The 25,405-nt window shown below is 46.1% G+C and overlaps 1 protein-coding gene across 1 annotated transcript in view; it reads left to right on the top strand.

The window, feature by feature from the left end:
* The window catches only part of LOC131395927 (liver carboxylesterase-like), a 29,327-nt gene extending 16,049 nt beyond the window's left edge, over positions 1 to 13,278 (top strand). The window contains exons 8-13 of the mRNA XM_058527702.1: positions 5,396 to 5,536; positions 7,199 to 7,279; positions 7,534 to 7,681; positions 11,489 to 11,620; positions 12,609 to 12,681; positions 12,963 to 13,278. Of these exons, the coding sequence (XP_058383685.1) occupies positions 5,396 to 5,536; positions 7,199 to 7,279; positions 7,534 to 7,681; positions 11,489 to 11,620; positions 12,609 to 12,681; positions 12,963 to 13,146 (759 nt within the window). The 3' untranslated portion in view covers positions 13,147 to 13,278. The remainder of the gene's footprint in view (positions 1 to 5,395; positions 5,537 to 7,198; positions 7,280 to 7,533; positions 7,682 to 11,488; positions 11,621 to 12,608; positions 12,682 to 12,962) is intronic.
* Positions 13,279 to 25,405: the final 12,127 nt, after the last annotated feature.

Genomic DNA, 25,405 nt, shown 5'->3' with positions numbered 1-25,405 from the left:
GAAAAGGGTGTGCATGTGAGGCCGGGATTAACCTGAGCCCCTTGACACTCTGTCTGGACCGTGGGCTCCTGAGGATACCCCTGGACCCTCAGGGACAGGCCTCTAGCACTGGACTCTGCTCTTTCCATGGGTTGAGTCCAGTGTGACCCTAAAATTGGATTCTTGGTTTTCAGGCTCAAATAAGGTGACCAAAGCATTCAAAAAATTAAAACAGAACTTTTTCTCATGCCTGGAAAGAGGCAAATTTGTTTCTGCAATTCTTCATGTGGCACAAGAGGACCTAGCATTTAAGGGGAAAGCTGGTGACATTGGGAAAACCCAGAGAACCTGAGAGCACATGTTATCCTTCTTAGATTTTCTGATTACGTGGAAGTGTTTCCATGATTATCCATTCTCCTCAACACACATACACACACATGTACACACACATACACACACACACACCTCTGGATAATAGGGCTGCAACCCATAATTGAGGGACCCTTATCAGTCACTTCCTGCATACTGCTCAGACCTGTTAGCAACAGTGTACAATCAGTGCAATCTTGTTGAACACACAACATAGAGAAGTGTAAGGTGGGGTGATTTTCTGTGATCTTGAGTGAGTCAGGACTTTCTAATGCAAGATGAGAAAATTCATCTCGAAATGTCTTGAGCAGAAAAAGGAATGTGCTGTAACAGACTCGTCAGGCAACCAACTGAAAACTAAACTACAGTTCAGGAGCAGATGGCTTCAGGCACGGCTGAATCCAGATGCACATATGATGTTATTAGAATCTGTCTCTATCCCTCAGCTTTTTACCTCTCAGTGTTGGCTTCACTCTCAGGCCGATTAGTCTCCTCAGGTGGTTAAAGACAACAACACTCTAGACTTACATCCTATCTGTTCAGAAACCGTTGTTCCAAATAATTCCAGGAATAGTTTTGGGGTAAACTCCATTGGACTGACATGGGCATATGTTCATCCCTGAACTAATCTCCATGGTCAGGAAAACTGGTCACATACAGATGCCTGGATTCACGGGGTAAGAGTGGGGAAGAGGGAGGTCCCCAAAAGGAAAATAAGAGTGTTGTTTCTTGGGGGAACAAGAAGGGGAAGTGGATGGAGGGCAGGGCAGGCACAACCACAGACATCCTCTCCAGAGCTCCCTTCCCGTCCTACACCCACACCCTGTGCTCAGGCCCAGGGGAGCCAGTGCCCAGCTTTTCTCCCAGGAAGCGTCTCACCCACATCCTCTGCGTTTGTCTTCACAGAATTTTCTCCCTCGAGATTTACTTGGAGACGCCAGAGAGATAAGGACCTTTGGCTTCTTGAGTACAGGTTTTAAGTCTTGATACCTTTAAGCTCCAGTTAAATGTGAGTGAAAGAATTCTCTCTGGTCCATAGTAATTCCTTGTGTTCACATTGCTGAGGCCCAGAGAGGGGCAGTGACATGTCTGAATAACACAGCCAGGAGGACCACATGTAGGACTGCAAACCCTTTCTCTGACTCCCAGTCCAGTGCTCCCAGTCATCAATACTGTGTCCCCTCAGCCAAGCTGACCCCTCGTCCTTTTAACATTACTTGCTCCCAAAATGCCTCCAGATAAGGCTGGACTAGAAAATTCTACTACTGAGAGGTGGAGATAACTGGATAAGGGGTTTCTTCAGGAGCCTTCATTGAGGAGCCCAGATCTTCCCCCTGAGGCTACAGAGTTGATTGGCTGAACTAGCTGCACTGTCGGCAGGGCCGTCAGGAAAGGATCCCAGAATCTCAGTCCTGAGGACACCACCAAACTCCCAGCCATGCAGGAAACTCCAGCGGCATCCTCCCATCTCCTTCACCCTCCCCTCCTACCTTCCAACACTGTGCCAGCTTCCAGTGGCATTACCATCTTACACTCCTGTCCTCCCTGCTCTGTCCCTGGGGATGGTAGCACTTATCTTGAAAGGTGTTGTGCGGATTAAAAGAGATTCATTCAGTCATTCAGCAAAGATTTAATTAGCACCTACTATGTGCCAGGACCTGATTCAGGAGCTGGGGATATAGCAGTGAAACAGGCTAAACAGAGGCCATCCCTGCCTCCTGGAGTGAGGGAAGAGTCAGTAAACAGACAAGTAAAATACGTAGTGTGTGTGATGAAGGTCAGCGTTAAGGAGAAAAGTAATTGGGAAATGGGGCTAGAGTTTGCCGGTGGTTTGAATTTACATGGCAGGGTCGGGAACGGTCCATGAGAAGGTGACATTTGAGACGAGTTCTGGAGGAGGAGAGGAAGCCAGCTGTCAGGAACACTGCAGGAAGAGTGTTCCAGGCAGAGGGAAGCGCGACTGCAAAGGTACTGAGGCAGGAGGCCAGTGTGGCTGGAGTGCAGGGAGTGAGGAACAGGCCTAGGGCTGAAAAGGGAATGGAGGTGGGGGCATGGTCCTTAAAGAATTTGGTTTTTATTCCAAATGTAACAGGAAATCTTGGGAGGGTTCTGAAGAGAGGAGTGAGAGACCTTGGATTTTACAAAGGGGCTCTTTGACTGCTGTGGTGAAATTGAAGATAGCAAAAGGGCAGAGCAGATGCAGGGACACCAGCTGGAAGTCCACTGCACTGCAATCATCCAGGCAAGGGACCATGGTGGCTTGGACTAGCCCACAGTAGAGGGGGTGGAGAGAAGGGGTTGGTGCCTGAATATTCTTGAAGTGACATTTGAGAGAATTTACTAACGGACAGGATGTGGGGTGTAAGGAAAAGAGAAGGGGTAAGGCAGTCCCCTGGGCTTTTTGTCCTGAGCCAGGTGATACACGAGGCCCACCTGGGTCAGCCACTGGCACCCACTCTGGACAGCGGCGACTCCTGCCATTCTCACTGCTGCTGGTGTCACTCAGCCCCCACTGGACGCAGCCCTGATCGGGCCCTCGTTTTCTCTCCTGGACTTTCACCATCTTCCACCTCTACTGTCCCTCCCACTCCCATGACCCAAGGTGCTGCCAGACTCACCCTTGTAGACCCAGGTCAGGGCACGTCCTCCCTTCTTCAAAGGCTGACCTTCCTGACAAGACAGACCCCCTCACCTCCATGGAGTTATCCTTCAAAACACATCTGAGTCCCTGCTCTGTGCAGACATTGTGCAGAAAACACGATGCACCATCTGCTGTCTCTCTAGTCCACGCCCCACAGCTTCCTCCAAGCCCAGGACTCTCGGGGTCTGAGGTTTCTGGGATTAGTGCTGAACAGTGACACTTCTGTCACTCTGTTCATGCTGTTGCCACTGTTTGAAACACTGTTCATTCTCCAAGTCCCACTGCAGGTGGCCTGCGCTGTGTCCTCCTTCCAGAAGGATTTGCTCCCCTTGCTTGATTCCTGGAGCCCCACTTTCTGAACTGTGGAGCCTTTAGAAGAGAGTAGTGGTGCAACGATATTGCATTAGGATTTGGGCCCTCGTCCTGCTGAGTCAGATCATTTGAGAAAACTTCTCCTGCGCAGCCAGAACGGGCCTGTCATTCATTGGCCCTTGGAGAGAAGGTGCAGGTCCTGGGGTTCACAGGGTCTCAAAGCCTGTGGGTTGTCCAGTTTCACATGCCATCCAGGTAGGGAATATGGCACAAGGAGCTGTAACAGCACTGCTAATGAATAACATCTAGTGTTTATCCAGCCCTTTTGACATACCAGGTTCTGTGCTGAGCATTTAGCATGTGCTCAGTCATTTAATCCTCACAACAGCCCATCTTATAGATGAGGAAACTGAGGCACAAACAGGTGAAATTACTTTCCCAGGTTGCCAGCTAGTAAGTGGCAGAGCCAGGTCTCAAGTCCAGATAGTCTGGCTCCAAACCCATGCTGTTAACAGCTTCTGTGACCAAATATGAAACATAACTACCCAGAACCAGCTTCCCAGATAGTGACACATGGGTCAGGCCCTGCAGAATCTGTGACATGTAAACATTCTTCATCAAAGGTAAAACGTAAAACTAAGACATTTATCCCAGGACGTGAGCCCACCCGTGATTCTTTTTCTCTTGCTCTTCCTCTCTGATAGGGAGTTAGGTCTTGGTTTAAGCTCCTTGAGTGATGAGGAGCTCACTACCTCCTGGAAGCAAACCATTCATCCAGAATAGCTCATGTTTACATGTAGATACACAGATACAGTCAGTTGTCATTATTCTGTATTTGTGAATTCACCTTCTCACTGAAATTTATTTGTTACCCAAAATCAATACTCGGGGCATTTTTGTGGTCATTAGGGGATGTGCACAGAGGGGCAGAAAGTTTGAGTCACATGATGACACATTCGTTCCCATCTGAGATCAAACATGACAGCGCTCTGTCTTCTTTTTCATCTCTCAGACTATTAACAAGTGTCCTCTTCATGATCTATTTAGTGCCACATTTTTCACATTTTTATGCTTTCTGTTGGAGGTTTCTCTGTTTAAAATGGCCCCCAGCACAGCTCTGAAGTGCTCTCTAGTGTTCCTCAGCATGATAATGCTGTGATGTGCCCAACATGGGAGAAATACGTGTGTTAGATGAACTTCGTCCAGGCGTGGGTTTCAGCGCTGTTGGCTGTGAGTTCAGTGCTAATGCATCAACCCTGCAGCATATCCAGAAAAGGAGCAGGAAATTTGCCCTGAGGCCCCTCTGGAAATGCTGAAGTGACATCTGTAGCTGTGATGAGGCTCTGGAAAAGCAGCTACACTTGTGGTTTATGAGATGATGATAAAAATCACAGTGGACGGCACTGTCATGAGGCTGAAGGACACGTATTCACAGTCACGTTTCCCATGGTCCGGAAACCTTAGAGCCCTTCTCAGCTGGTACTTTATTATAAAGAAGAATTACAGCTAACTAATTATTTGTAAAAAATGTTTATTACATTAGGTATCTTTAAACACACATAAAACAGGGTTGTTGAGAATGTGACCAGAGGACCCCAGAACCTAACCCTGTATTTCCCCTGGGGACAGTGGCTCAGAGTCACTAATTCAGAGTCACAGTGACTTTGTAGAACTAAACCACCACGAGTAATGAGAACTGACTATAGATAGAGAGATACATTTAGATATAAATACACTTCAATTTGAAATATATGTAAATATTTGTATACATTTCAATTCTTAAAGTACACATATATTTATATATTTATATTTATTTGAATATATATATAAATATATTTGTATATATTTATGTACATATATATATTCCAATTTGAGGGAGTCTTGCCCCATCACCTTACCACTGCTAGCCCCTTGTCAAAGTTCTGCCCTCTGGGATCACACAGACTTAGCCTCCTTTGTTGGGATCCTGAGTTCTGTGGCCACCACCCTGGGTACACAGGTCTGTGGTGCCAGACTTGAGCTCATCAGGCGGTAAGGAGAGGTGGATATTTCCTCAAGAGGGGAAGCACAGACACTATGCTCTGTCTTTCACAGAACCATCCTTACCTGCCCACTGTGGTTGATGGAGTGCTGCTGCCAAAGATGCCTGAAGAGATTCTGGCGGAAAAGACATTCAATACTGTTCCCTACATCGTCGGAATCAACAAGCAAGAGTTTGGCTGGATAATTCCAAAGGTGAGAATGTGCTGGAATCATAGACTCATCTCCCCTACCCATCACATCACCCCCCCGTCTCTGGTCACAGGAACTCCTCCTTCTCCAGACCCCTCGGGGTCCAGGGCCACTGTCCCCTCAACACAAGTTGACAATTCCATGGAAACCCTATCTGGGATGGCCCAACTGTCACCTGGGTGTGGGGCCCTGGGGACCCATCTCCCCAAACACTCTCTGATTGTCTTCCAATCCAACAATCTTGAAATGTCGATAGTGGGGCCTGTAGAGATAATCCGTGGGCAGATGAGAAAACCGGGGCCTGGAAAGGGGAAGGAGCTGGGGGAGTTAAGGTGTGTGAGGCCTGGGCCCTGCAGCCTTTCCTCTTGGGCTGGTGCTCTCATGGTTTCTCCATAAATCCCTCACATGCTCCTAGTCATCTAAGTGGAAAGATTTAGAGGAGCTTGCTTCCTCTTGAGTGAAAATTGACTGCTAAAAGTTAGGAAGGGTTTATCCTTCTGACAAAGAGACACAAAGCCGACACTAGTTGAAGTGGCGAGGACAGGTTTTATTCAGTTAACTACTGCAGTAGGGAAAAGAGTCCAACGTGAACTGAGCTCCAGTCCCTGAAACAGAAGTCTGGAGCCTATTTAAAGGCTGGGTGCGCTCAAGGTAAGGCTGCGGGGTGGGAGGGGGGTTTGTCCATGTGACTGTTCCACCTGGGTTACTTAATTGGCACCTATTCAGAGGAGAAACAGACTCCCCTGTCTTTATGACAGGAGGCAGTGACATAAATTGAAGCAAGATGTTCACTGCAAGTTAGGCCTTCATCCTCCCACAGGGACTGAGCAAGCAAGAGTCATCCCCTGAAGGTTTGCATTTCAAAGAGATGGCTCTCAGGTCCTTGAGGAAATAGTTTGGGTGGTTGATTTAATTCTCAAAGGGCAGAGAAAGGATTTGTAATCAGAAGATTTCTAAAGGAACTGCTCTAACTTCAGGTTTAGTGATCCATCAACCTATCACCAGATTTTGGCTAAAACAAACAGTAAATTCTCCTGGCAGCAGGGAGCTTCTCAGGCAGGCAATTTAAGGGAAGCTAGGATCATCTTAAAGACAGGGCCTTATTCTGTTAGAAGCCTTGTTAGAGTTTGGTCGAGTCCCTTAGTGCAGAGGTTAGGATGGAGCTGTTACATGCAGAGTTCTGAGGTTCTCAGTTCGGAGCAATTTAAGAGGTTAAACTGAAGGACCAAAGCCATCATGGCAGGATTTGGGGCTTCCTCAGTCACCTGAGACAGGAAGGGCATTTGTGAGGTCTATGTCCTCTGCCCAGAGCCCTACACTTCAACACTAGCCTGGCTTAAACCAACCTTCTCCATCTCGATGACCATTGTGGGGACTCTAGCCTGACACAGATATATATACACATATATCCTGCAAAGGACTGGGACAGCTGCTCTTTCACAACTCTACTTTAAAGTAAACATTTACTTTACCCTCTTCGCACTCCTTGAGTTTCTGGATATAATAGTCTATTTGATTAATTAATTTAGCCCAACGCTTCAAATACCCTGACTGTGAAGACTTGACAAGGTGACCTTCAGCCTGCATTGATTTGGTCGGTTGGTCAATTTGGTTCTTCCTGCTAATTCCCAATGATTGCCAATTGCTTAACAATTGTTTTAACAGATGATGGGCCTCCCACACTCTGAAGGCAAGCTGGACCAGAAGATGGCCATGTCACTCTTGCAGAAGTTCTGCCACATCCTGGTAAGAAGTCTAGGGAATCACAGGAATTGGCTGAGAGACAAAGGAGGAAGGAGGTTGCACCAAATAACAAATCAATTAAATGGCAGAAGGAAGACTGGGGCTGGAGGGTTCTACCCCCATTTTTCTGTCTTTCTCACCCACCACCCAAGTTGGGAGTGGTTGCACAGGAATCAAAAGATTCACCACTAACACAAGAAGAGAAGCAGTGTCACTCACCAGGGAGTGGTGGTACTTTCACTCTTGATCTATTTCAGAACATCCCTGAGGAACTGACTCCAGTGGCCATTGAGAAGTATTTAGGAGGGACAGACGACCCTGTCAAAAAGAAAGACCTGTTCTTGGATTTGATGGGAGATGTGATGGTAGGAGTCCCATCTGTGACTTTGGCCCGTCTCCATAGAGGTGAGTACCAGAGGTTAAAGAAGAAAGGGACACCAACCCCACTGGCTATGCTGTCTGTCCTGCCCTCCCCTCGGCATAGACAGATATGTGGAAACAGCGGAGAGTCAGTCCTCCCAGGCTGATTCCTTAGGGCCCTGGGGTGGGGCACTGTCTTATTTTGGTTTGTGCTGGTAGCTGATTCTGGGAAAAGGAACCAAACGCAAGAGGTTTATTGGGGAGGTGATCCCAGAAAATACCAGTAGAGGAGTGAAGAAGTGACATGGGAAGTAGAAGGAAGCCAATCCATGCTGCCCTGCCAACTTAGTATCCACTGTGGACACTGGAGATGGGGAGCTTTGGGAAACCTGCAGAAGACAGTCTCAGGGTTATCCTGGGTGAGCGGTATGGGAACTGGGGTTTTTATCCTCCCACGCCCACGTGTCATTGGTTGAAGGCTGTTCTCAAGGGTTTGTTGATTCCCTGGTGCTTTGAGCTGCTGCACACATGGACAGAGTCTTCTCTCATGGCCAAAGACCTCAGGCAAACATGCCAGAGGAGGAAATCAGACTGGCATGCCCTGAAGTCAGAGATATGGTGAAGCATTGACAACATCTGCTACAGGACTCCTCACCTGATGTTTTTGTGTTCCATGGGGCTAAAGATCAAATCTTAGAAGCTGTATCTTGAAAGGTTTCTAAGGTCCAGAGCTTCAAACTAATTTGTTAGCTGGTGTAGCTGGGGGTAGAGTGAAGCCAAACAGAAGATCAGGAGGGCTGTCTGGGACCAAGTAAGCTGAGAGAAATCGGTAATGAGAGGTATGGGGCAGGTGGTCTAGAGAACGTCCATGTCTGTGGCTAGCTTCTGTCCAACCCGGTGTGTGCTGTCTACCATGCAACCTTCCACGTTGACCCAAGGATGTGTGGGTGGGATGTAAAGTCAGCGTGGGTGAGCTCACCTAGAGAGTAAGTGTCCCTTCTGGGTGCCTTTCTGAGATCCTCATAGGACCCATGCTTTTCTGGGAGACTTCCTACACCTAGTCTGCAAGCCAGGAAACGGTTCTCTGGTTTAGATCACTTTCTCTAACCACATTTGGAAGGATTATAAATTTGGGGTGTTATAAGCATGATAAAAGTTATCCACAGCTGACCTACTGTGTCCCCAAGCACTCAGGACAGTAACGTACAGGTGTTGGTTACTGCTTCCTCCTCCCGAGGGTCCTGATGAAACTCTTCAGCCAGGGGCCACCTGGGGTCAAATCTGTTCTTTCATAAACTTGTTCTTGTCTCTTACTACGTGTCTGATTTGTGGTATCCCTGTCTGCATCATCTCCTGGTCCAACCATGCGGACTTGTGTTTTCATCTGATATTTCATGACTTTGTGTTCAAGGTCTTTTGATAGGAGTACACAGATTTTGCCAATGTTATTCTTTCATTTTTGTATTTGTGTCACTGTCTTTTTGATAAAAAAGAACTTTTCTGAATATAAAATTAATATATAATAATATCTAATATCTTACAGTTGTAGAAAGTTTTGAAAATATCAGAACATATAGAGAAGAAACTAGATATCACTCATAACTCCTCCACCTAGAAGTGTCTGCTATAAATTATGTTTATATTTTCCTCTAATAATCTTTCCATGTCTTACATACAATTTAAAAATTAATTTATATTATATTTTGGGTCATGAAACACTATATTGCTGACGTTTCCTTAATGTCAGTAAAAACTCATCAAAAATATCCATCATTTCATGGATTAAAATTTATTTTAGTGTTCCTGCCCTGTTGAATATTTAGGCTGGCTGCTCATATTTGGATGCCACAAAAACATTCTGCCCAGCCTTATTTGCATAAATCTTTAATCTAGTCTCTAATAATTATTTTAGAGTTAGTTTTTAGAAGTGAAATTACTAGGCTGGGGTGTAGGAGCATTTTAAAGTTCTTCATACAGATTGTGAAATTGGTTTCCAGTATAGCAGAGTGTGGATTTCTTAATTCTCTCACCTGGGACACTCAGACTAATAAATAAAAATAACACTGTTAATTTCATAAGCCCTTCCTCACACACACAAAAAAAAGAGCATCACACTGTTTTAACTTTCATATTTTTGATTACTAGCTGTCTCTTTCCATCTGATTCTCTTGCTGTTCCTCATTGTTATTATCCAAATCTCTTCCCTACTTAACTTTGAAGACTTGTGTTGCGATTGCAAAATTTTATGAGTTGCGGTGGTTTAAGGCAGAAAGTTAAAAAGAAGAAAAAAAGAAGAATAACTTTTGGACAGCATTGTGCCAAAAATAAGTTCTCTCATTCACAAAAGTTCTTTCCTCTATGGCTGTGTTGTGAACTCCTTTCTAAGACTTTTGAGTGGCAGAGACAAGATGAAACACCCCACTTGTAGTGAGTTCTGCTTGACCTTGAAGCAGCTGTTTAACATGCGCATTATGGAACCACAGAGGATTGCTTCTTCCATACAACTCCTCTTGCTAAACCAAGGGTGCAATGATGGAAGTGAGGGAGGCAATTAAAGAAATTATTCTACTTCCTCATGTCAGGATGAAATATATTGTTAAATCTTTTTGTGGATAAATATGTAATGATGTGAAGAAATGATTATAATATTCACATAATAAGATATACAATATTGTCCCAATTTTGTATACATTAAAGTGATATGTGCTAAAATAGTAACAGGTTTCTGTGAGTGGTGAGATTATAAATGATCTTCTTGTTCATTTTCCTGTTTTCTGCATTTGCCAAATTTTTTACTAGATCCAAGGGAATAAAAAGTTGTAAAGTTTCTCCACTAACTGACTTGGGGCGTGCCCCTTCCCCCATTGGAGTCACTCACTGTGGGCCTCATGATTCACACAAAGTGCTGATCTCCATGGCCGGGTGGCCCATGAGTTAGCCCTGAAGGAGCAGGGATGGCAGCTCTGGGGAAGCATCAGCAGGAAAGCTGACATCTCTGCGGCTTGGATGGCGGGAGGTGAGAGAGGAGGCAGGTGAGGAGGAGAGAGGCACGAGAGAGGCAACTTTCTCCTTCCCCAGCCCCTCTTCTCTCTTAACCACCTCAACACTGCCCAGGCCAAGCAGGAGGCAAGACATGTGAGGCAAGAGAGATATAGGAAATGCTGAGTTTGTGGTTTCGTGAGACACAAGAGACAGATTGTCCCCTGTCTGCATATGTTTGTATTTAAATATTCACGCTTTCAGACCAGCAACGTGGATTTGCTTCACTCTTCTCAGAAAAGGTGAGAAAAACACTGGGAACACTCAAATTTGGGCAGAATAGAAGACAACAATTGGGATGCAGATATTCTCCAAAGGAATGAAAACTAGCCTGTTATCAATGGAATACAGTAGTGTAAACTGTATGAATGTAGATGTTGTTGAGTGTGAATGCATCAATACTCAAAGGGATTTATGTGAATTGACCCAGTGCACCTATAATGATAGTTATTTTGACTGGATCTCTCCAGGGTCTCAACAATCATTCAGTTCTTCATTTAGTCTTCATTCATTCATTCAACAAACACCTGGCTCAAATCCCATTCCACCTCCACCAGCTATGTGCCCTTAAGCACATCATGGAACTTTTCTGAAACAAAATTTCTCTATTATGCTGATAACTAGGGGTTTCCTGCAGGGCCACACAGTGTCCAACACACAGTTGACACTCACAATGGCAGTTGTTATTAATATTGTTGTTGTTGTGTCCTCAGGATCCAGGTGTGCCGCCAATTCCCTGGGTGCTCAGGGCCGCTGGAGACCTTGATACCATCCAGGTGTGCATGAACTGTGCTTGAATCCATGTCTTCTCAGATGCCGGAGCCCCCACCTACATGTATGACTTTCAGTATCGCCCAAGCTTCTCATCAGACATGAAACCCGAGACAGTGATTGGGGACCACGGGGATGAGCTCTTCTCAGTCTTCGGGGCCCCGTTTCTAAAAGGTAATGGCCCGTCAGTGGCTACAAATTTGGGATTAGGAGACCTGGGTTCAAGTCTCAGTTTGGTGGCCTTAGGCAACTTCCTCCTTCTCTCCAGGTCTTAGTTTCCTGATTTCTCCTTAACAGGGTTGAACTGCAAAGGTTCCCAACCTTTCTCTTGCTTTAACATGCATGATAGGGATTGTGTATCCACGTGCCCTCATTCATCGTCACTACAAGAATCGGGACCTGGGCATCAATGTAACCAGTGGGGGGTGACCTGTCAGGCCCTACTCAAGGGCTAGGATGCCACCACCCACTTCCACTCACAAGAGCATGTCAGATTGAGTGAGAGTAAGGTTAGAGTGGGTGTTGACCTTGAATCAGGGCCTGCGTGTGTGTCTATTATCTATTCAACCACCCATCTATCTTTCTAAAACTTGTATCTTTTAAAACCTAATATATTTAATAATATGATATTTTAAAGAAAACCTTTCACAAATGTCTTCTATCCCTTAACTATCAACACGTAGGGATGACTTGCATGTGACCCACCTCAGGGCTGTTTGTGACACTCCAGTGCCTCTGGGCATTCCCCGGTTGGGTGACTCTTTAGGACCATTGCAGTTCTGTTATTTTTCATATTCTATGTATATGTGGGTGGGATAAGGAGACTGAGAAAAGACCCAAATGAGAGCAATCTTGGGAGGCGGTGTTGCTATGGTGGAAAACTGGGGTACAGCACTGTGATTCTGAACAGTGAGGATAGGGAGGGTGGGCACAGAAGACAAAGGCCGCCCACTCATGGATTGACTGTGTCCTACATCAGTAACTCTCAAGCTTCAAGTGCTCATACATTACCCAGGATTTTCTTAAAATGCAGCTTTTGACTCAGTAGTAATAGAGTAAGGGTTTGGATTCTGAATTTGTAATAATCTCTCAGAGATGATCCTGCTGTGGGCCCAGAAACCTCACTTTGAGTAGTAAAGGCTTTTTGTCTTCTTCCCTACAGAGGGTGCCTCAGAAGAGGAGATCAAACTCAGCAAGATGGTGATGAAATTCTGGGCCAACTTTGCTCGCAATGGGTGAGCCTCATGGCAAAGATGGAGCAGGGATGGGAAGGGGTAGAGTATATCTATTTAGAAGAAGTATCTTCTGATGTGTGATGGTCAAATTCCTGGTCCTGTGTCCTCTGACATGCGAGCCCTCTGAAAATGGACAGGTTTCCCAGGAGATGGTGATCTCCCTATCTCTGGAGGCATACGAGCCTCTTGGCAGATATGAAGCCAGAGGTCCATGAAAATCTCAGAAGATTGTTGGCACCACACAGTAGCTTTGGGGAATATCTGTTTGATTCTGTTCCCAGGAACCCCAATGGGCAGGGGCTGCCCCATTGGCCAGCGTATGACCAGAAGGAAGGGTACCTGCAGATTGGTGTCACCACTCAAGCAGCCCAGAAGCTGAAAGAAAAGGAAGTGGTTTTCTGGACCGAATTCCTGGCCAAGGAGGCAACAGAGAAGCGACATCAGACAGAACATGTTGAGCTTTGAGTGGGCAGCCTACCCAGCCTCGAAGGCCTAGTGGAACCCAGAAGGACAGATGGAGTATTCTATAGAAGGTGTTTCTGGGTCAATGAGGCATCTGATTGTGGAGGTTGGAGAATTGCCTGATGGGAGTGGGCAGAGGCCAGGGAGGGTAATTTTTGTATCCGTGACCTCAGTTTGGGGAATAAATGTTCTTTGGGAGATCCAGTCTGTGTCTGTGTCTTGAATTGGAGATTCAGCCATCTATCAACCTTAGAGAGAGAAGGATGAAGAGAGAGGGCACTATGTGCAGGAAACAGCCTCTGGCATGTCTGGCTTGGCCTCTGGACAAGCAGAGTCCAGCAGGCTGGGCCCTGGGACACTCCGCATCTGCTCCATGTCTCTGGGCCCTCCACAACTTCCAACAACAGGATGTGGGGTGGCCAGAAGGCAGTGTCCCTGTCCTTCCTATTAAATGACGTGTAGAGATAGGAGGCACAGACGGAGGATATACTTGCAGTGGGTGGGAGGGGAGTCACGGAGGTGACCTTGTGGCACTATTGTGTGGCCCTTACGGACACTTCCACCAATCTACAATTCTTTCTTCAACATACACAGTATCATCTCAGGCCCCTCCCTGAGACCATCTCTTCCAACATTTTGTCTGAGCCCCTTCTGTAGCCTGGACCACTTCAGTCTAAGATGTGACCACCTTGGAGTGAGTCCCTAAACTGTTGCCCTAAAACTGCCTCTTTCAGAATCCCTGGGGTGACTTCTGGCTTCGGCAGGGATGTAGAAAGCTCTAGGGAGTGTCACTCCCAGCCTAACAGCAAGAACAAGCTGGATCATCCTCAAAATCATGACTTTTCTTGTACCATTCAAGGAACTGAGGTTGCAGTGAACAACTACCCTGAAGTCTCAGGAACACAGACACTCTTGATGAGAGATGGGATGTGGATGCTGACTTACCATATGCTACCTGTGGACAATGAGGACACAACAGATGTGAGCACAATTACTCTAAAATTTCTAATCAAGTGCGAAAAGCCAAGTGTGGGCTAGCAGGAGGGTATAAAATCCTTGAGAGCCACGGACCTGTGGGAGTGTTTACACAGACTCCTCTCCATGGACCACCATCAGGGGCTTACAAGAAAGATCGGGAGCAGGTAATAAGACCAGAGAAAGCCTGCCTCAGGGGTGCAAGCATGAAGCCCTGCTCAGACACTTCTCCCTTAAGGAACAAAATCCTTGAACCCTTGGGTAAAGGGCAGCAAACCCACATCCCTCAGGGCCCTGGGGAAGACTTACTGAGGCCGAGGAAAAGGAAAATTTAGAAAGCCTCTGCCCCTGGGAGAGGGACAGGAGACCATCCTGGGTCCTGGTCCTTAGAGGTCTTTTACTGCTGGGCAGAGGCAGAATAACACAGAAAGCCCCCTCTGCACAACCATGGGACACAGGATCTGCCTAAGGCTGAGACTGGACCAGGACAAGAGAAACCACTCCTGGATGCCACCTCGAGTTAGCACACACCAAGTACCGAGCAGCAGAAATGTACCACTGGGGAAGAGGAAAGTGTGGAGAGAGACCCTCTCTGAGGGGCGGGTGCACAGGGCAGGGCTAAAGCTGAGAGTGGAACAGGAACATTGAGGGAAACCTCTCAGCAGCTCTCACCCTAAGCACAAGGTAACACTAGAAGAATCTGAATCAGGTGATGCACTGAAGATGACCATAGAAACAATGAACCCCAAGCCCTGCTCCACTCCTGATGAATTAACTCAATTCTCCCAATACACACACACACACACACACACACACACACACGGACCCACATGTATACACAAACACAAATTATCAGCTTACCAAAAGAGGCACGCCCATTTCCAGTCATAAATACTGTTTAATTCACTTTCTGCTTGCTTACACACGCTACGGAGGGGGATTCTGGATAACTCGCCCAAAATTACAAACAAATAAAGAGCAAAAAAATAAAAAATAAAAACCCACTAACATACCACAAAACAATCAATACAAGCAGAGTCAGAGACAGCCCAGTTGTTAGAACTAACGGACTAGAAATCTAAAAAACTATACAGAAAAAGTCTATCAACAGATGGATAATTTCAGCAGAAAGAAGAAAATGGAAATGTTAGAAAGTTTTTAAAAAATTGTAACAGAGATGAAGAATACCTTCGATGGGTTTATCAGTACACTTGACATGGCTGAGGAAAGAATGAGTGAACTTGAAGAGATGTCAATGTAAATTACCCAACTTAAATAAAAGGAAAAAAAGATGTGGGGGAGAAAACACAGTACAGGGGATCAAAGAGATGTGGGCCAATGTGTTGTGCTCCAACGTACATGTAACTGGAATCCCAGAAAGAGAAGAGAGAAAGAACAGGCAGAAAAAATATTTATAAGGATAATGGCTGAGAATTTTCCAAAAGTAATAAAAGTCATCAAAAAACAGATCCAGGAAGATCAGTAAACTCCAAACAGGATTAAACAAGAGCATACACATTTAGACACACAATGAGAAAATATTGAAGGCAACCAGAGGAAAAATACACGACATGACATGACATAGAAGGGCACCAGGGAGGACACTTGACCACCCCTACGTGTGGACAAAGGGAGGCCCAGAGAGGAGAAGGAATAGCCTCAAAGTCACCCAGAAGACATTGACAAACTACTGGAGGCAAACTGAGCCCTCCTTGCCCCAAAGCAGGGGTCTTTCAGCTGCACTGCCTGGCCACCCCCAGACTGACCCCCTCCACACAGGAATGGCCTTTCCCTCTTGACCACACTCTCCACTCCTTGTCCCTCTGCATCCGCCTACAGCTGCTTCCCCTCCTTGTCCAGCTCCAGGGTATGAAACTGACTCTGTCAAACACACTTTTCTCCTCATCTGGGCAGCTGTGAGAGGCCTGGGGCTTCGTAAGGTCCATCATGGATATTTTCCTTGAAAAATGACTATGACTAACTAACTTTTGGGGGAAGCGGTGGCATGAACTGGTGCCTTATCCAGACCAAGTCATGACCTAAAACAGAGACAGGGCAAGCAGAAAAAGAAAGGAGAAAAAAACCTTGAAAAAGAAAGACTGGAGATGAAAAAAAAATGGAGGAAGGCTTAAAGAAGCAAAAACCTGCAGAGGTTGAAAGAAATCCATAAGATGAGAGGTTTTCCATCCTGCCTGCCCATTGGAATCACTTGAGAAACTTTTTAAAAATGCCATTGCCCAGGCCCCATCCTGATTCTGATTCCTTTCACCTGGGGAGACGCCTGGGCATCAGGATTTTTAAAAGCTCCTTATGTGAAGATGGTGGGCAACCAGGGTTGAGATCCACGGATATTATCAGTTTGCTCCTAAGGGCGTGAACACTTTCTGTAGGTCTCTGCATCTCCAGGGCCCTGCACAGACTGTGTTGAATGCATGGATGCCTGCACGGCTGAATGCATGAGCAGTTGAGCAAAGGAGCTGTTGGCCATGTTACTGGAGATTTCAAAAAATGTAGGCCCACTCAGGATTTCATCAGTGATGGGGCCTGTGGTAAGAATGCAGGAAGCAAAAAGGAAAGCAGTTCATTACCAGGCCTTGTGGGGACAGGGATGTTGTCTTGGAGATGAACCTGAGGAAGCTATGACAAGAAGGTCATTATGTCAATTCCCCTGCAGTGGCCCCCACCACCCCTGACCTGGATATCCCCCTTCACGTCCACTCATCCCCTCTGAGCCTCTGCTTCTACAGCTCCTGCCAATGTCCTCTGTGTCTGTTTGCTCAGGGCTTCTGCTCACTGTTACCTCGCATTACACTCTGTCCCCTCTCCTGACCTTGGGCTTTCTCTGCACAGTTTCAGGTCAAACTTCCTGAGAGAGAAGGTCTGATTGGTTGTCTCAGTCACCCTCCAGTAGAGATCATCCCTGACCAGGGTGTGGATCTGCACCCACTAGTGCTTCTTGGGCTGGGGCTGGCCCTGGACTGCTCAGCTCTGCCCACACCCATGGGGTACAGCAGATCAACCCACATCTCGCCATTCAGACGGGCACTGTTGGAAGGGCAGTCTTCTGAAGTAGGTCCTCGTAACTGCAGGCCCTGCCCAGAGCTTCACCTGGTCAGTTTAGGAGGTGAGAGACTGAATGAGGGAGTGGACGGTTAGCCCAGGATGAGCGAACATGGCCCTGTCCATTCAGTCCTTGTGGCCATCAGCTTCCCCTGTACATTAGCACCAGGAATAAAAAGAAAGGCAAGTATGCTAGTGACCAGACGTTTTTCTATTAGACTGTGGGCTCGTAGGGGTCTGATCAAGGTCAGATTCGTTTTCATGGTCCCCTAGAGAGTGCTTGGCAATGACATTAGATGGACGGACTGACAGATGGCCAGACAGATGGATCTTTGCAAGGTTGAAGTGGACATCAGCCTTCGGTGACCTGTGGATTGTATCTTTGAACTCTATAGTAATAATAGTAACTAAAACTTATCAAGTATTTATTATGTGCTTTCATAATAATGTACTTTTTGTATTAATTCCAATGATTTTCACAGCAACTGTATGAGACCGACACAAGGCCCAAGGAAACTCAACTAGAAAGCAACAGAGAAGACTAGCTACAGACTTGACTGTGCAAAATAGAAATGTGTTATTTGAATTATTTTGTTGTGCTGAATAAAATAACCCCTCATTTCAAAAATTATTAATATTACCAAGATGGCGACAGCAGAGCATTAAAGCCATTGTGGAGCCTGGAGGCCTTCTCAGAGCTGGGCTCTGTGTGACCGCACAGGTCTCACGCCCATGAAGCAGGCCCGGGTGGCAGAGCTGGGATATGAACCTCGGCAGTCTGGTTGCAGAGTCTGAGTCCTTAAGTGCAAAGCAACCCTTCATTCCTACACAGGACATTGTTTAACATCCTTATCCGGACTTGTCCTCATCTCCAACTTCATCTCTTGACTTTGACCAAAGGAACATATCTGGCTGAGAATTCTCTGCTGCCCTCCTGTGGGCAGTGTCCATGTAGCCACACCTGCTTCAGGGATGGAGCCAGGACTTCAGCCCCAGGACAAGACTCCCCACAATGTTCCAAAACAGTGGTGACAATGCCTGAGCTGACACATCCAGGAACAGTATTCAGACTGGTCCCTTGGCTCTTGCAGCCTCTAGATCCTATCTACCCAGGAGGTGCTTGGTGGGAGGTTCCAGAATCTTATTCCTGCTTCAAAGTGACATTAAAACACTTCTGGCCCAGTTGGTCTCCCCAGCCTCTAAAGACAGAACTAATCCAGTTCCCAGCACCTTGGAAGTGCTCAGGAAGCTCCACACACATAGAATTTCTCTGCAAAGGATCTATCCCTTGCCTCTCACCAGGGCTGGTCTAAGACTCCAAACTAGTCTCCCTGCTGCTATTCTCCACCTTACAGAGCCAGAGTGATGCACCTGAATGGCCACAACTGTTTTCACCTCTCTATATATGTACTCTTTGCCAAGCGATTCGCAGGTCCACTCATTCAGAGTCCAGGCTGGCCTTTTGGCTTGCTTTGACAGTAAAATATGGCAGAAGTAATGGTCTGCCAGTTCTCAGCTCAGGACTCAAGAGGACATGCACGTGTCCATTCATTCTCTTGAGTCCACGTGGCTGCCATGTGAACAAGCCCCTGCTAGCCTGCTGGAGAATGAGACACCATGTGGAGGGGAGCCATCCTAGGACAGGTTATCTAAGACCAGCCAGCCTCTAGCTGCCCTACAGATGCAGACACATGGGTGAGCCTGATTAACATCAGCTGAGCCTGGTCCAGATGAGCAGAATGGTGGGAGGCATGTGGTTCAAAGAGTCATGAGCTGCACATATGGTTATTGTTTAAGACCTGGGGTTGTTTGTTACCCAGCAATAACTCGCTGATACACTACATAACACCCAAGTATGATCACACCACTGTACCAATCAAACACTTACAACCGACTCCTCAGGGCACCTGGAAAAATTCCTATATCCTTATCCCAGCATACAAAGTCCCTCATCTTCTGGTTTACTTTCCTCTACAACCTGTCCACTCCAACCCTGCAAATTTCTGCAGATCCTTGTAATGCTTGTACTGCTTCATGCCTCTGTGCTGTCCCTTTTGTTATCTCATGACCTGGAATTTCCCTCATGATTCAGCTCAAGGGCCACCTGTTATGGGAACCCGCTCTGATGTCCCTAGGTGGGTTCTGTGCATGATTTCTCTGCCAGGCTGTGATATGGCCTTGTCACATTCATCTCTGTATCCCAACCATCCACTGAGGGCTGATGATGTGCCAAATACTCGTCTAGACACCTGAGACATAAAGAGAAGTAAGTGGTTGTGCCTCCTTTCCCAAGTTGCTGGCCCCACAAAAGATCATGACAATAAACTCTGGTAAGTGTGGTAACAGGGGAAGATTAATAAAGGTTTTTTTTAGGGGTGACATCTCGAGGAACAGATAGGATGTTTCCAGTGTCAGAGAGACTGGGAAAGGCCCAGGGATAAGGTCCAGGTGGACAGGGTGTGCTTGGGGACACAGGTGCAGCTAGTCTATGGTGAATAAAACAGAGAAGTGGGGTGAGATGAGGATGGGGAGGCTGAGGAGCTTGGATTTACATTGACAGCAGAGAGGAGCCACTGGAGGGCTTCAAATAAGCACACAGTAGGAGCTCAATATATGCTTGTTGATCAGCATACCAGCTGTATCCTCCATCAGACTGCTAGTTCTTTGAGGTCACGGTTATTTGATATTTGTATTCTCTAGTTCCTTCCTGGTACAGAGTAGGACTAGTTATGACTCTGAACAATGAATGAAAAAATTAATGAATGAGTGAATCCACCAAAGATACAGCAGTAAAAAACCAAACAGATACTTTATGCAGACAAGAACCACTTTTCACCCCTGGTTCAGGAAAGTGTTGAGGGTTCAAATAGGCTCTGAGGATGGTCAAGAGACAAAAACCCTTAGTCCTTCTATCTTCCCTCAGCCTCTGCTTGTCAGCAGGAGCCTGTGTTGGTGCCACCTGGTGGCCATAGTGCCCATATTCTATTTTAATCAGCTTCCTCCATTGTAAGGTGCCCTGTCAGGCCAGAGAAGGAGAGCGCGAAACTGGAATGGGGAAAAATGCTCTGCTCAAAGACATAGCCAACCACTCAGCCAGCTTAGAGGTGCCTCTGTCAATGCCAACCCCAGCTCTGTCAGTCCTCATCCCGGAAGACCGAGTCCTGAGTCCCCATAACTTGAGCACAAGAGAACGATGATCTCAGCCCGCGGGAGAAAGAAGCCCTCATATGGCTGCTCAGACCATGGTGCTTTCCACAACGCCCCTTCCCATCATTCTCAGCAGATGATGGAATCCAGAATGAGGAAGCCACAGGCAGGGAGGCAATGAGCAGCATCCTCCCTATATCCTTCTTCTCTTCTTCCTAAGAGAACCCAAATTCTGTCCAGGGAAGCAGTGTACACAGGTACAAATTCTTGCCCTGCCCACCAGACTCCCTTACAGCTAGAAGTTACCAGTGTATGTGGATCTGGCCAATGACATGTAGGCAGACATCTGGGTGGGGTTCTAGAAAAATCTCTCCTTCCCCAGAGTAAAGAGGCACAGACGGGCCTCTGCCTTTTGCCCTCTTCTTCTTTTCCCTTCCTCCTGCCTGAAAGGTTGGCAAGATGTCCGCAGGAGGATTAGCCATTTTTTCACCGTGAGCATGAGAACCGTGTGTTATGGATGGTGGAACAGGAAGCTAGAAGGAGTTCAAATCTTTGATGACTTTCTTAAGTATCTCCAGAGCCTTCCCTGGTTTTTGGGCATGTCCATGTGAAGAAAGTTCAATTCTGGAAGCAAGGATTCTTCTCCCTCTTCTCCCTCTGAAAAACGTCTCTCTCCCTGACCCATTGCCTCTTTGTTACAAGAGAATAAGAAAACCCCATTTGTTAAGAGACCATAGTTAGATCTGACACATGAAGCCATTCGTCATCTTAACACGTATACACTGTATGGGTAATCTTTTTGCTTCTTGGTAATGTGCCCAGATGGAACCTGTATCTGGCATAAAGAACCAGAGAACATGGGCCTGGGTGTGCTTGGAGAAAGCCAGCAAAGGTATTTTCCCCAGGAGACAGGAGAACTCTGTTCACAATGAATTCTCTCTTACTATGTGACCTGGGGAAGCTATTTCTTCCAAGCACATTTCAGGCACTAAAATATATATACACTCGTGTATAAATTATATATACCTAAGTATCTACATATATATAAATTACATGTATCTGTACAATTACATATACGTGTATATACCCACATATATATTTATATTTATGTGTATATACCCACATATATATTTATGTTTATGTGTATTATATATTTGTAATGAAAAGAGTCTTGGGATCCTAGTTAAGGATCCATGTCCCTACCCTCTGGACCATTTTATGGCTGTATGCTGGGGACCAGCGGAGATGGAATATCAGAATGGTTAAGAGCATAGACTGGACCTCAATTTCCTGGGTTCAAAACCCACTCTCACCAACTGGTAAGTTATTTCATCCCATTATGTCTCAGGTTCCCTGACTTGTAAATGGGGTTAATAATACTACTTCATGGACTCATTAAGAGGATTCAGTGAGTTGCAATTTATAAAGCACTGGGAATGGTAACAGGCACAGGATAAACCAACCTGTTTCCTGATGAAATGTTAGCTCAGTGCAGTGGCCTTGTCCAAGGTGCTGATGTTCCTAAGGTCTCAGTGCTAATTGGAATCCATGGCTTGTGGGTCTGGGATGGACCCTTTCTCTCTTTTAACAAATCCAGGTGCTCCTTGTGCCATGTTTCTCTTCCAATTCCAAAGCTCGGGTGGGGACCTCTACAAATTTAATTACCCAGCTAATAATTCTAATCTTGGTTCTGTATCTGACTCTGCATCTTATTTTAAATATGAGAGTTGCAAAGTCCTTCCTTATCTCGAATATTGGCCTTGCCCTCTCACTTCTCTCCATTGGTGGATTATTGTTACTACTAAGTGACTGGAGATGGAGGTCATGGTTCAATGGCAACTTCCAGGGGAGTATGCAGGGTTGTGGTGCAAGAATGAAATTTAGCAGGGACCTGGGAATGGGCTCAGGTTGGGCAGCAGGCAGATGTCTTCTTGTTTGGCTATCTATGGACTTCACATCTGCACAGGCCCACTGTGGCCAGGGGCTGGGCTTGCTTTAGGCCCCTCCTCTTCTGTCTCTGAGTCAGCTATTCCTATGTTGGGACTCTGGACTGGAGCCTGAAGCTGCAGGAGGTGTGGGGGCTGCTCCCTGTGTAACAGTCTTTCTCTGCTGCAGAAACACTGCATCTGTGGCTCCTGGTTGTATCCATGCCTTGGCCCTTGCTAGGGCCTTCTCTGGAGACAGAGATGGTCCACCTTGATTTCTTTAAGCCCAACCCCTTATCTTCATAAGCTGCTGGTCTGTCCCAGCACAGCCACTCCCGGGCCTGAGGCTGATAGAGCCAGTAGCGGATAAGCAGGATACCAGAAGCCAGTTACTTGCCACCTCTTTCAGGAGTCTCTGGTCACCACACTTCTGACTTGAATATTCATGAATTTTGGTATCTGCAAGGGGCCTGGAACCCATCCCCTGCAGATACCTTTGGATGATTATATTTGGGTAGATTTTGCCATATTGTACCCCAAGAAAGTGTGCTAGTTTATCTCCCACATCAGTTGTGAAAGTTCCTGTTTTTCCATACTCTTTCCAATACTTGGCATGAACACTAAAACAGTAGTGGTACAAATCCTTGCAAATTAAACAGGGGCAATTTGAGTGTCTGATTTGACTCTGCACATCTTGATGTTCACGCTTATTGTCATGTTGAAATTACATTTTATATGTGTGTAGTGTAAAAGGCCCTTCGGACAGGGAGATGGAATGGGGATCTGTCGACTGACTCGTCCTCCCACACACACTCCTGTGCCCTCCCCAATGTGCTCCCCACCTGCTTCCACAGAAGGACACGTAGGACAGAACAGACAATGAGTGGGGGGATCTCAGAAGGTTACAACTTCCCTGTGGCTTCTGTGAGCACCTAAAGTGAGAACTGAGGGGCAGCATCAATGGATCCTAGGATTTGGCAAACCTTAATGCAGTTCAGCTCTTTGGAGATGTTTTTGTCATTATTCTTGCTGAGGCCTGTGGGAGCCCAAAGGCCAAGCTTCACATGGAGAGAACTCAGCTATATTTGGGGAGGAGAGCTCACCTTCCACCCTCCCAGTGAGTGGTTGTCTGGTTGCTTTTCAGAGTAACCCTCTTGGCCTCTCCAATGGTTTGCCTGCTTCTGCCAGATTCAACTTTCAGAAAGGCCCTTTTATCTTGTCATTCTCTGGAATAAAGACCGTTAATGGCTCTGCATTGTCCAGGGTGAAAGCTGGGTCTCTTTAACTTGACATTCAAGCCCTCCATCCTCTATTCACCCGTGCAGCCCAAATCACGTCTCTAAGAAGTCTCCAAACACACCTTGCACCATTGCTAATGCCCTGTCTTCTCTGCTCCTTCAAATCTTGTTCACCTGTTACTGCTCAGTATAATCAGGAGAAGTCATGGATGGTTCAGGACATTAATATATGCAAACTTTCAGGATAAAAAACAATTAAACACTTCTCTATTTGAGGTACCTGTATTCACCCAGAGGTCTATAATGCAATGTATAATAGTAATTTGTTTGCGCTGAGCCATTTCCAGAATATGATTCTATTTTAACTTTCTGGGCCTGAATTTTTAGGTGTCTTTCTGATTTGCCCATTTACCTTTTTTATTTGTAAAATGTTGAAGGAAACCTTCATATTTAGCCCTAGCAAGCAGGGACTGGGTTTAACTCAGGCTCTTGAAATTGAAAACAAAGAAATACAAAAGCACATTGTTTACCAAAGTGTAGTATAGTTATTGCTAGAGTTATGCAAGATCATTTTAGATGGTGTGCAAACTTTAAAGCATTTATATAATGCATTTGTATTGCCATGTATTAGAAAAAACTCCCTAGAAACAGATCCATAAATTAGTGGATTTTATTTGTAACAGGAATTGCTGGCTGGACATTAAAGTTTGTCCTACCTTCTTTGGGGCACAACCAGACCACATTTCCCAGCCTTCCTTGCAATTAGACTGGCCATGTGGCTAAATTCTTTCCAGTGGAATGTGAGTGGAAGTGAGGAGTGCCACATCCAGGGCTGGTCCAAAATGCCCCCCTGCACCATCGTCTCTTCTTCATGCTCTTCCCCACTGGAGCTGACAGGAATCAACACCCATAACAACATTAGAAACTACAAGTCAAAGACGGCAAAGTCGCCAAAGTCTAGATCAGTGATCCGCAAACTGCTCTATGGGCCAAATCTGGCCCACCATCTACCTTTAAAATAAAGTTTTATTGAAACACAGCCATGCCCATCTGCCTAGGCATTGTCTATGCCGCTTTTGTTGCAAAGGCAGAGTTGAGTAGTTGCTACAGAGACAATAGGACCCAGAAAGCCTAAAATATTTACGATCTGACCCTTTAAATAACAAGTTTGCTGACTCCCTGGTTGTATACCTTAATGATCATATGGAGGACAGCCACTTTGTTGACCTGAACAGCACCCTCGGTCATTACATAAGCAAGGAATAAGCCCCTGAAATTCTGGATCCATTCGTTACTATAGTTTACCCTACTCTCACAATACATTCTTACTCAGCAGGAGCTAAACTAGGCAGTCCCACATGATTGACCAATGTAGATTATCTGCCGCCAGTTGCTAGTGCCATGCAGGATGACCAGTATGCCTGTGGGGCAGTACTTCCCCCAAGGACTCACCCTCAGGCCAAAATTTCCCACAGGTGCTCTCCCTCACTTAGTCCTATGAACAGGTTGAGCCCAGGGAGTCTGACCACCTAATTACAGCTCAGCATCAAGGGCCTTGAGAGGTGTGACGGTAACGAAATCTCTCCCCAACCACCTGAGTGGAAAGAGAAGAAGGTCCTGAAACTCAGGGAAATGTTTGCAGTTACAATGACCCTCAATGAAGCCAGTTCCTGGGGAATTATCTAATGGTCGTGTTGGTGGACAAGGTTGTCCCTGCCCTTATATTACTAACTGACCATCAGTGCTCCACTTTTCCCATTGAGTTACTTATTTTGGGGTATACACCTTTGTAAATCACTTAGAGGAGTTATTACTTATGTTTTCTCATTCATTTTTTAATTTTACCATCATTTTAATTTTTAAAAATACAATGTCACATTTTTCATGCTTACCTTTAATTCATGGCAAGTCATTCAG

Source organism: Diceros bicornis, chromosome 32 (assembly GCF_020826845.1).
Source record: "Diceros bicornis minor isolate mBicDic1 chromosome 32, mDicBic1.mat.cur, whole genome shotgun sequence".
NCBI lineage: Eukaryota > Metazoa > Chordata > Mammalia > Perissodactyla > Rhinocerotidae > Diceros > Diceros bicornis.
Note: the sequence above shows the minus strand (reverse complement) of the source record. Positions and strands in the feature narration are given on the sequence as shown.